General features: G+C 48.3%; 1 protein-coding gene across 1 annotated transcript; it reads left to right on the top strand.

The window, feature by feature from the left end:
* Window positions 1-7,865: 7,865 nt before the first annotated feature.
* On the top strand, window positions 7,866-11,210 carry Vrtn (vertebrae development associated). The gene is made up of 2 exons (XM_037210990.1): window positions 7,866-7,975; window positions 8,368-11,210. Exon 2 carries the CDS (start codon window positions 8,369-8,371, stop codon window positions 10,559-10,561), a length of 2,193 nt encoding a protein of 730 aa, XP_037066885.1. The 5' UTR covers window positions 7,866-7,975; window position 8,368; the 3' UTR covers window positions 10,562-11,210.
* The last annotated feature ends 548 nt before the right edge of the window (window positions 11,211-11,758 follow it).

Consider the following 11,758-nt stretch of genomic DNA (forward strand, 5'->3'; position numbering starts at 1 on the left):
AAGGGCTTCCTCCTGCATCCGCTGCCCCTTCCACACTGGCTGTCTTCTGGTGGTCCAGTCCTATTTTGTATGGAGCTGCTGTTTAAAAGTTTTTATTTTAGAAACGGGGGTCTCCCTACATAGACTAGGCTGGACGGACTTGAACTCAAGAACCTTGTGAGTGCTGGGATTCCAGGCTTGCGCCACTAGACCCCGCTCTCAGCAGGGTCTGAGGAAGCCTCTGAAGCCGGGTGTTACCTACTTACATCTCCCTCTGGGGGGGGGGGGGAGAGAGGGTGGAGTCAGGTGTGATTAGGCCAAGGAAGATGAGGCAGGGTAGAACCCAGTAGATGGGGAGGGGTAGGTCTGTGCAGAGGAAGAGTGCCGTATCTGGACGCTGTGGTGGACTCTCCTGGAAGATTTCAGGCAAGTCAGCTTTACTCTGGTACCTTGTCTGTTTCCTTGTCTACAGAGTGACTCGGTGCATCTCAAAAGGCCAAGAAGTTCTCCGGATCGTTTAAATAAATGCTTTAGAGAATTTTATGTGATGGAATTACAGCAGTTAGGAGAGCATGGGAGTCAGCTTTTAATAGCTGTATGTTCTTTCTTAATTTAACCCCCCCGCTGAGCCTCCCCTTCTCCAGGTGTGAGCTAGGAACATTGATGCCTGGGATCCGGGTAGGTGTGATAGAGTTGTGGTTGCGTGGAGGAAGGTGAGACCCACAGGGTAATAAAATTACCTCTGAAAACCTGGAATCCAGTGTTCACCCCCACAAAAGCCTACAGGGACTTGTGATCACCCAGGGGAACATCACGATCCACTTGTAAGCATGGAGTGGAAGCAGGGAGAATCACCTACACGCTCTAAATTGTTCTTTCTGAGACTTCGGTTGAATTGCCTAAGTTAAATGTGCTTGGTGCAGAGTCGTAAGTGGCAGCTATTTTCCTAATTTTGTTTGCAAAGTATCTCAAAGCACTCATTTGCATGCAGCTGTATGACATGACTTAACGGTGACATCGTGTAAGAAAAACAGGGGACATTATCCTGTTTCTTGGGACGATTTTCTGACAGTGAGGAAAAGCTCTTTGTCTTTAGAACTTGTTTTGGGGGTTCGGTTTTTTTTTATTGCCTGTGCTATGTGTTTTTCTACTAAGGATCTGCATATAGTTTATCTCCCAAGTCCAAAGGAAAATGATAGATTTATTTTTGTTTATTTTTGGTCTTTTGAGACAGAGTTTCTCTGGGTAGCCCTGGCTGTCCTGGAACTCACTCTGTAGACCAGGCTGGCCTTAACTCAGAGATCCACCTGCCTCTGCCCTCCTGAGTGCCAGGATTAAACGCGTGTGTCACCACCACCTGGCTTAGAATTAGATTTTTAAAAATTATCATTATGTATATATGTGTGTTGTGTGTATGACATATATCTGTGGGCACGTGTGTCACAGCAGACACGTGGTAGTTAAAGGACAACTCTCCCACCTTGATCTGGCTTCCAGGGGTAAAGCCCGAGTTGCCAGACCTGTACGGCAAACCCGTACTTGCTGAGCCATCTCAACAGCCCCGGAATAAGAGTTTTCAAAAGTGCAAAATGCATAAAAGATAAAAAGATTCAAAAGGCCAATTTCTGTCGAGGTTGAGGGACAAGGGGTTCCAGAGTACAGAGTACACTTTTTTTTTTTTTTTTTGGTTTTTCGAGACAGCATTTCTCTGTATAGTTTTGCACTTTTCCTGGAACTCACTTTGTAGACCAGGCTGGCCTCGAACTCACAGAGATCCATCTGCCTCTGCCTCCCGAGTGCTGGGACTAAAGGCGTGCGCCACCACTGCCCGGTGAGAGTACACTTTTATAATCCCAGCATTTAGGAGATGGAGGCAAGACTTATCTCAAATTCAAGACCAACCTGGGCTGCATAATGACACCCTGTCACTCGAAGAACAGCAACAAAAACCTATACCCCCCTGACCCTCCAAAAAAGAAAAAAAAGAATCCAAATCTAGATTAAAAACATTGCAAAAGTAGAAATTTGGTGAGTTTATGCCAGATTATTCTTAATATACACGTGTGTCCTCTCCCCAGACAGGGTTTCTCTGTGTAAACAGTCCTGGCTGTCCTGGAACTCACTCTGTAGACCAGGCTGGCCTCAGACTCACAGAGATCCATCTGCCTCTGCCTCTGCCTCCGTAATGCTGGGATTAAAGGTGTGCACCACCACCGGCCCGGCTGGGGTATAATTCTTACACATTTTTTCCTTATTATGCACATTTTGAAGGCTTTACAGCCTATGGTGTTAACAAAGGACGATTGTTATTGTCACTGCTTGAAAGGTTTTCCTTGTTTGCCATCAGGTAAAATTCTTTTCTCCCCACCTTTATCCAATTACTATTTACATTCCAGTGCATCTCTTTAAGTATACAGTTTGGTGAGCGGAAAGCAAGTATGCTCAAACACACTTTTAAAGTGGGGGCTGATTAAAGCAATGTGTTAGGCTCTGAGAACCAGATCTGCGAAGCCAGAGCAGAAAACCATTCTCTTTTCTAATCCAAAAGCTGTCCATAAAGGAATGCCTCTGCTTGGCAATTCCTGAAGTTCGGGGGGGATTGACCGGTATGTGAAGGGAGGCTGGCTGGGTTAAATGGGAGTGCAGCGCCGGGCTAGCTCAGTCACTGGTGATATTTTAGACTAATTAGGCAGCTGCCAATTGCCTCAGTTTCTCCACCTGTGAATTGGGGCTAATGATAGGACCAACTTTTTCCTCTCTTTTTTGAGACAGTGTCTGAAGTATTCCAGACCAACTTTGCACTGGAGATGTAGCCAAGGACGACCTTGGGCATCTATCCTCCTGCCTCTGCCTCCCGCAGGCTGGAATAATAGGTGAGTGTTGGAGTCGCTGTTCAGGAATTGCAAGCATGCACCACCACTGGTGTTTATGTGGTGGCAGGAATGGAATCTGTGGCTTCTTGCATGCTAGATGAGCTCCGTACTAGCTGAATTATATCCCTGGCAGCCCCTCACACACCCTTTTTAAATCAGGGACTTGCTTTTTTTTTTGTTTTGTTTTTGTTTTTTTGGAGACAGGGTTTCTCTGTGTAGCTTTGCACCTTTCCTGGAACTCTGTAGACCAGGCAGGCCTCAAACTCAGAGATCCACCTGCCTTGCCTCCGGAGTGCTGGGGTTAAAGGCGTGCACCACCACTGCCCTTCGATTTATTTATTTTTTAAAATGTATTTTATTTTATGTGTATGAGTGTTTTGCTTGAATGTATATCTGTGCACCATAGGCATGTCTGGTGCCTGTGGAAGTCAGAAGAGGATGTTAGATTTCTGGAACTGGAGTTATGGACATTACAGGCTGCCATGTGGGTGCTAGGAATTGAATCTGGGTCATTGGTGAGAACAACAAATGTTCTTAACTGCCCAGGATTATTTTTTAAAAATTATTATTACATTTATTTATTTTGTATGTAGTAGGCATACATGCCGTAGTATTCATGTGGTAGTCAGAGGACAATTCCTGGAGTCTGTTCTCTTTTCTACCATGACCCTGGTTCCAGGATTTGAACTCAGACCTCAGGTCATCAGACTTGGCAGTAAACACCTCTAATCATTGATTTGTGTGTGTGTGTGTGTGTGTGTGTGTGTGTGTGTGTGTGTGTGTGTGTGTGATGTTGGGTATCTTTCCTACATTGCTCTTCATCTTCCTTTTGATCTTCCTTTTGGGGATAGGTTCTCTCACTGAACTTGAACTCACTGATTCAGCCAGCAGGTCTCTGGGATCCTCCTGACTGTACAGGTGTGTGCTGCTCCCCTTGACTTTTTTTTTTTTTAAGATTTATTTTTTTATTATGTATACACTGTTCTGCCCACATATATGCCTACACACTAGAAGAGGGCACCAGATCTCATTACAGATGATTGTAAGCCACCATGTGGTTGCTGGGAATTGAACTCAGGACCTCTGGAAGAGCAGCCAGTGCTCTTAACCTCCGAGCCACCTCTCCAGCCCCTCCCCCTGACTTTTTAACATGAATTCTTAGCTCTGAGCTCAGGCCTGGTTCTGGCCAGCGCTGTGCCAGCTGAGCGCTCTCCTTATCTGCTTCCTTTTTTGCAGTACTACGGGTTGAACACAAGGTGTCCTCACGCTAGGCAAGTGCTCTACCATTGGGCTATCCCAGTAGTTCCGACACTATGGTCCTGCTGCCGGTTTAGAACACCAGCAGTCTCCATTCCACAGACCTCCCCACCAGACATCTTCCCTGCTGTCTCTGTGAAAGACCATCTATTCCAAGACTGCGGGTCTCAGCTTTTTTTAGTTTCAGGATCTTTAAATGGGGGGCTTGAAGACTTTAGTAATATAGGTAATATCTCAATGGGTACTACATTCAAAATGAAAACCAAGGAGCTCAGGACACTGGTCTTGCACGTTCGAGGCCCCGGGTTCAACTCCTAATACTGAATTAAAAACAAACTAAAAATGAAAGAGTCACAGCTAATCACTGATATGAAAAGTAACTTTTCCAGGGCTGTGGATATCGCTCAGTGGCGGGGTTTTGCCACTGGTGCGTTCAGGCCCTGGGTTTGATCCCTAGCACTAATTTAAAAAGGAAAAATTTCTATAGTAAAAAGAAAAGGTAAGAATCATTTAATTTTTCTTTATTCAGATCTCTGCGATACTAGTTTAGAAGATCCTCATCAGTCTGTCTTCATATACTGTTTTGTTGTGGAAAAAATTAGGAAAATCTGACTTTAATCCTTTTATTCATTTATTCATTTTGTTTTCTTGAGACAATGTTTCTCTGTGTAACAACTCTGGCTGTCCTGGAATTTACTTTGCCTCTGTAGACCAGGCTGGCTGCAAACTCACAGAGGTCCACCTGCCTCTGCTTCCCGAGTGCTGGGACTAGCTAGGTGTGTGTCACCAACCCCCCCCCCCCCCACCCCATTTGATCCCTATTTGAAGGGGACTTTGAGGCTTCTCAATGGATCTTTTTGCTATTCTGTGTGAACTCTGCATGACAATTGGCCAAAGCTTGGTTATGATGCAGGGTTCAAACCATAACTATTCCCGGCTCTCAGCAGAGGCTCAGGAGACACTATTTAAAGAAAACAGTAAAACAAGAAACCATATTCTGAAAATTTTGTATGATATGTTGTGCTTTGCTTATTTCACAAAGTGCTTGACCTTTTAAGGTCATCCATATTTAGGTATTGGGAAGTTGGCAAGGTTACTGTAGTAGATATCAAGTTAAAAAAAATTGGAGGGAGTTGATACAGGATCAGCCAGGGTAGTCTTAAACTCATTGCAAAGCCCAGATTGGCCTTGAAACTCCCAAGTGCTAAGATTAAAGGTGTGTACCTGGCTTTATTAATTACTGTCTTTTTTTTTTTTTTTTGGTTTTTCGAGACAGGGTTTCTCTGTATAGTTTTGCACCTTTCCTGGAACTCGCTTTGTAGACCAGGTTGGCCTCGAACTCACAGAGATCCGACTGGCTCTGCCTCCCGAGTGCTGGGATTAAAGGCGGCTATTATTATCTTTTGATAGAGAGTCTTAATGGTGTTTCCCAGTCTAGCTCTGAATCCCTGGACACTGGTGATTACTCTCCCTATTTTCAGGTGAAAATTCAAGCTTTTTAAGTTACAGTAATATAGTTAACTTCTTTGAAGAGATCTGTTTCTTTCTTTTTTTATATATTAAAAAAAATTTAAGCCCAGCAGTGGTGGTGGTGCATGCCTTTATTTACCTCACTCAGAGGCAGAGGCAGGCAGGTCTCTGTGAGTTCGAGGTCAGCCAGGACTACATAGAGAGAAACCTGTCTTGAAAATCCAAAAAAAAAAAAAAAAAAGAAAAAGAAAGAAAAGAAAAATTAGCATATTTATGTGTATAAATGTTTTGCCTACATGTATAGATACCACATGCATTCCTAGTATTGAAGGAGGCCAGAAGAGGGTGTTGGATCCCCTGGGACTGGAGATGCTTGTGTGGGAACCAAGCCCTGGTCCTCTGCAAGAGCAGCGATTTCTAGCCACTGAGCCCTCTCTCCAGCTCATCACCTGGTTCATTTTTGAGAGACTATCCGTCAAATATGCCTGAGTCAGCATAACCCATTTCTCTATCTCTGTGGTGTTTGGGGTTTTTTTTTTTTTTTTTTTTTTTTTTTTTTTTTTTTTGTCATTTTTTTTGTTTTGTTGAGTCAGATTCTGTGACTCCAGCTGGCCTTGAACTAGCCTTACAGCCCTGCCTGACCTTGAACTTTGAACCTGACCCTTCTGTCTCTGCTTCACAGAGCTGGGAGGATTACAGATGTGTGCTGCCATGCCTTAGATAATGTCTACCAGTCTTCTGCCAAAAGTAGTGTTCTGGCCAACTCTTGAGAAGCTAAGCGATGCTAAGCTAGAGCAGGCCGTTTTCCTAAGCCTTTCTCTTAAGGGCTGTGCTTAAATCTATACTAAAACTCTCTTTCTTTTCTTTGTGGTCCCCGTCCCTGCCCCTCCCCAGATGGTGTTTCTCTGTGTAGTCCTGGCTGTTCTGGAGCTCACTCTGTAGACCAGGCTGGCTTCAAACTCACAGAGATCCGTCTGCCTCTGCCTCCTGAGTCTTGGGATTAAAGACGTGTGCCATCATGGCAGAAAACTCTTAAATTAACTCCCAGATGTGCTTTAAAAAAATTTTTTTTTTTTGCTCTACGGGGCGTGGTGAACGCTTTCAATCCCAGCACTGAGAGGCAGAGGCAGGCCTGAGTTTGAGGCAAGCCTGCTCTACATAAAAATGTTCCATGCTAAAAGCTAATTCATCGCATACCTCTAAACAATAATAGTCCAAAGGGGACATTCTTCCTACTCAGCATGATGAAAGGCCCACTTTAGAAACACGTGGGTGTGATTAAGGATTTCTGTTTAATAAAATGTCTTCTCAGGGGCATTCTTCGAAGACATCAGGGGGAAGAACATGACTTCTGGTATAATTAGATACTGTTGCCTTTATAGGAAGGATAGGTTCCCACACTGTAGCCCAGGCTGGCTTGGAATTCATTTTGTAGTTTGTGTTGGGAATATAGGAGTAAGCTATCACTCCCCACATCAAATAACATAGTTCTATTCAAATGAGAAGAAGGCAAACCAGGCTGGGCAGTGGTGGCACACACCTTTAATCTCCAGTACTTGGGAGGCAGAGGCAGGCAGAGCTCTGTGAGTTCAAGGCTAGCCTGGTCTACAGAGTGAGTTCCAGGATAGCCAGGGCCGTTACATAAAGAAACCCTGTCACAAAAAAAGCAAAAACCAGAACCAAAACAAAACAACAACAAAAAACCCAAGAAGGCAAATTCTATCATTGTGTTAAATTATCATGGTGTATCAAGTATTCTCAAAATAATTTATGAGGGACCTGGGACTGTGGTTTGGGAGTCATTGTTCTAGGTTTGGCTCTTACGTGATCATAAGTCTTGAACCACTACAGAGATAGTTAATATGTTGTCTATTTTGAGACAAGGTTTTGCTCTGTAGCCCTGGCTGGCCTGGAACTTGCAGAGATCTGGCTGCTTCTACCTCCCAGATAAGTGCTAGGATTAAAGGCTTTCACAACCATGCCCGGTAGAGGTGTGGTTTACTTATCTGCAGTGTAAGATGTATGCATTAGATAATGATGTATGGGGGCTAACGTTCTATACCGCTTTACTATGTGTCTGCTACTGTTCTAGGGAGGGACACAAAGACAAATGTCTGTCTGTTTTTACGTAGAATCTGGCTAGGTAGCCCAGGCTGACCTTGAATTCATGACCCTCCTGCCTTCACACTCCCTGTACTGGGATCGCATGGTTTTTATTTTTTTAACTTTCATTATGTCAGTTAAGCCAATAGATGCTCTAAGGTAGGCACTCCATTTTGCAGGGGAGAAGGCAGAAGCCAGAAGGTGAAGTGCTTTGCCAGACTCATACCAGAACCAGGATTCAAAGTTCCAGAGACTATGCTTTTCCTCAGACTCACGGACTAAACGAAGCCAAGGTAGCAATTAGCGGTTATGTCTTCTGGGGAAATACCAGTAAAAGGAGACAGTGGTTCTCAACCTTCCTAATGCTGCCTGCGACCCTTTAATGCTGCTGTGGTGACTTCCAACCATAAATTTATTTTCGTCGCTACTTCGTAACTGTGATTTTGCTGTTGTCATGCATTGTAGTGGAAATATCTGTGTTTTCCCACGATCTCAAGCAACAACCCCCCCACCCCCCACCCCGTGAAAGGGTTGTTCGACCTAAAAAAAAAAAAGGGTCACGACCCACAGGCTGAGAATCACTGCTCGGGGGAGAAGGTACAGGAGTGCACAGGGCATCCACCGTTATTGGGTATCATATAGGCATCTTGTTCTGACCTCTGCCCTCTGCCCTCTGCCCTGTCAGGATGACTTCTCGGGATCAGCTGGTGCAGCAGGTGCTGCGGGATCTGCAGGAGGCAGTGGAGTCCGAGGGCCTGCAAAGCCTCACCAGTGCCGCGGTGGAGGCCAAGCAGGTCCTGTCTTCCTTCACCCTCCCCGTCTGCCAGAAGGGTGGCCCTGGGCCCCAGGTGCTGGAGGTGGACTCGGTGGCCCTGAGTCTGTACCCCGAGGATGCCCCTCAGAACATGCTGCCCCTGGTGTGCCAGGGCGAGGGTAGTCTGCTGTTTGAAGCCGCCAGCATGCTGCTGTGGGGGCACACCGGCCTCAGCTTGGAGCTGCGGGCCCGCACTGTGGTGGAGATGCTGCTGCACAGGCACTATTATCTCCAGGGCATGATCGACTCCAAGGTGATGCTGCAGGCTGTGCGCTACTCCCTGTGCTCCGAGGAGTCCCCCGAGATGACCAACCTGTCTTCCGCCACGCTGGAGGCCATCTTTGATGCAGATGTCAAGGCTACGTGCTTCCCTACCAGCTTCTCCAACGTGTGGCACTTGTACGCCCTGGCCTCCATCCTGCAGCGCAATATCTACTCCATCTACCCCATGCGCAATGTCAAGATCCGACCCTATTTTAACCGCGTTATCAGGCCTCGCCGCTGCACCCACACGACCTCCATGTTGCACATCATGTGGGCTGGCCAGCCCCTCACTAACCACCTCTTCCGCCACCAGTATTTTGCCCCGGTGGTTGGGTTGGAAGAGGTGGAGGCTGATGGTACTGCTACCCTGAACCCCACTCCTCCGGTCCTGGGTTCTCTGCGACCCCCCGCCGAGACCCTGGAGCTGCTCAACCGAGAACCTGGCCTCAGCTACTCCCACCTCTGTGACCGCTCCGGCATCACCAAGAGCACCTTCTACCGCTGGCGGCGGCAGACCCAGGAGCACCGGCAGAAGGTGGCCGCCCGCTTCTCGGCCAAGCACTTCCTGCAGGACAGCTTCTACCGTGGGGGCCTTGTGCCCCTGCAACAGTTCCTGCAGAGATTCCCGGAGATCTCCCGTTCTACCTACTATGCCTGGAAGCATGAGCTGCTGGGCTCTGGTGCCGATTCAGCCTCGGTCCCGGCTGCTCCAGCCGGGGAGGCACTGGCTGGGCCAGAGCTGGGGAGCCTGCCAGGGAAGAAGGCTGCCGAGGGACCGGGGCGCTCGTCCCTGGCGGCGGCGGCGTCAAGCCCTAGCGTGCTCTTCATGCAGCGCGCCAAGTCCTACCTGGAACATTGCATCTCTCTGAACAAACTGGTACCCTATCGCTGCTTCAAATGCAGGTTCCCTGGCATCTCGAGGTCCACCTACTACAACTGGAGGCGGAAGGCCCTCAAGAGGAGCCCCAGTTTCAAGCTGGCCCCGGCCCTTGCAACCGCGGAGTCTCTACCCCCAACAGATGTTGGGGACGGGGCCCTGCTCTCTTTGAAGGATGAGGTGGGAGAAGAGGGGACAGGGAAAGCAGGAGGTGGAGGCCCTCCTGTTTCCCAGGGGCTCGGTTCCACAAGGATGCCCCTGTCTCGCTGGCAGAGGCGACTACGCAGGGCTGCCCGCAAGCAGGTGCTGAGTGGGCACCTGCCTTTCTGTCGCTTCCGCCTCCGCTACCCTAGCCTGTCACCCTCCACTTTTTGGGTATGGAAAAGTCTTTCCCGGGGATGGCCCAGGGTGCAGGCCTCCTCTTTGGGCCAAAGGAGGCAGGAGCCAGATGAAGGGCAGGAGCCAAATGAATGGCCGGAGATGGAAGGGGTTGAGAATGTATCAAATGAATGGCCGGAGATGGAAGCGGTTGAGAAGGTAACGTCTGCGGTGGTTCCTCAGGTGGAGACACTGCCAGGGGTTGCTGCTTCAGAAAACACTCCAGAAGATGCCCAGGGAGGGCCTTCTCGAGAACGGGTCATCCAGGAGACACCTATGACCCAGGGCCAACCCCACAGTGGATTCCTGTCGAGCCAGGCTGTGGCAGCTGCAGCAGGTGGCAGGGATGGCCAGGTGCTGGTGATGGACATGCTCACCACCACAAGGTTCAAGGCCCAAGCCAAGCTGTTCCTACAGAAGCGCTTCCAATCCAAGACTTTCCCCTCCTACAAGGAGTTCCAAGCTCTCTTCCCCCTCACCGCCCGCTCCACCTACTACATGTGGAAGCGGGCGCTCTTTGAAGGCCTCACGCTGGTTGATGGCTGATGAAGGGGAGACCTGAGATGTCCCTGACTTGGCCAGGATGCCCTTGACTCTCGTCTTCCATAATTTCCCTGCTTGGGATGGAAATGTGGAAAGTCAGCCACCTATTCTAACGAAAGCTACAGGAGTGCCGATGGACTCTTCGGGTGTTGGCTCGCCATATATTTTTATTGTGTTTAGTATTTTTTTTTCCATTAAAGTGGGTTGGCAGGACCCCCTTGCCAGTGGATGTCATGACTGTGCCCAAGCCTTCTGCAGCTTTCCCTGGGCCCACAAAGAGTATTACAGCATGGCCATGTATCTTGTCAGGCAGAATATAGCTTTACTTTTTTTAGGGTGATGTCCTTTTTTCTCAAAGATGTCTTCTAAAGAAACAAGAAAACTGAGTGTGAGGCAGGTGTGTGGCTTTGTCTCCTGCCCCCAGGGGAGAAGGTGCCAGGTTCTTCATCCTCATCATCATGGGGAAGGCCCCTAGGCACTGGAGACCCTGGAGAGGAAGACCTGCTCCCTCTGCTGGGGGAGGGGTCTCTGCCAGGCCTTGCCAGCCTGGCTGGCTGTTGAGCCGCATCTTTGGCAAGGAGCCACAAGGTTATAAAGGCTGATGGGAGACTGAGTTTTCATCGTCCAACAGCAAAGTTGGACAACCAAAGAAATAAAGCGATGCCTTGCTCACACATTGCCCGAAGTCTCTGGGATTTGTTTGGCTAAGATGTGACTGCCTGTTCCCAGGCTCCCTTTCGGCTGAAGGGGGCTTGGGACACCATTTCTGTCTTCTGATAGTACGTGCTTGAGACCAAGGCTTACTGGTAGGACTCTGGTAGGAATTGGATCTAAAGCGACATTTTGGTCTGGCTGGATAAGACACTTCTTCCTCCACATAGGAGGTGTATCGGGCAAGCTGGGCCCAGCCACAGATGAGGCTTTTGTCTACTGAGCTGAGGAGAGATTCTCTTAGGTCCTCTCGTAGTTTCCTGTAGCTGCCTGGGTTCCGCCTGTTACTTAACCCCACACCCAACCCTGTTAACTCTGCGGTGCTGGGAATCCAAGGCCTTGTGCATACCAGTCAGATGGTCCGTCACTGAGTCATCCCCAGACCCATTTTTACCTAAATTCCAAGTTCTCTTCAGAATCTCCCTTTCCTTTGTTCTGCTGCCCACAACACAGCTGCCTCCTCCCCCTGCCACATGATCCCGTCTCCAG

The sequence above is a fragment of the Peromyscus leucopus genome, chromosome 14 (assembly GCF_004664715.2).
Source record: "Peromyscus leucopus breed LL Stock chromosome 14, UCI_PerLeu_2.1, whole genome shotgun sequence".
In the NCBI taxonomy this organism is placed as follows: domain Eukaryota; kingdom Metazoa; phylum Chordata; class Mammalia; order Rodentia; family Cricetidae; genus Peromyscus; species Peromyscus leucopus.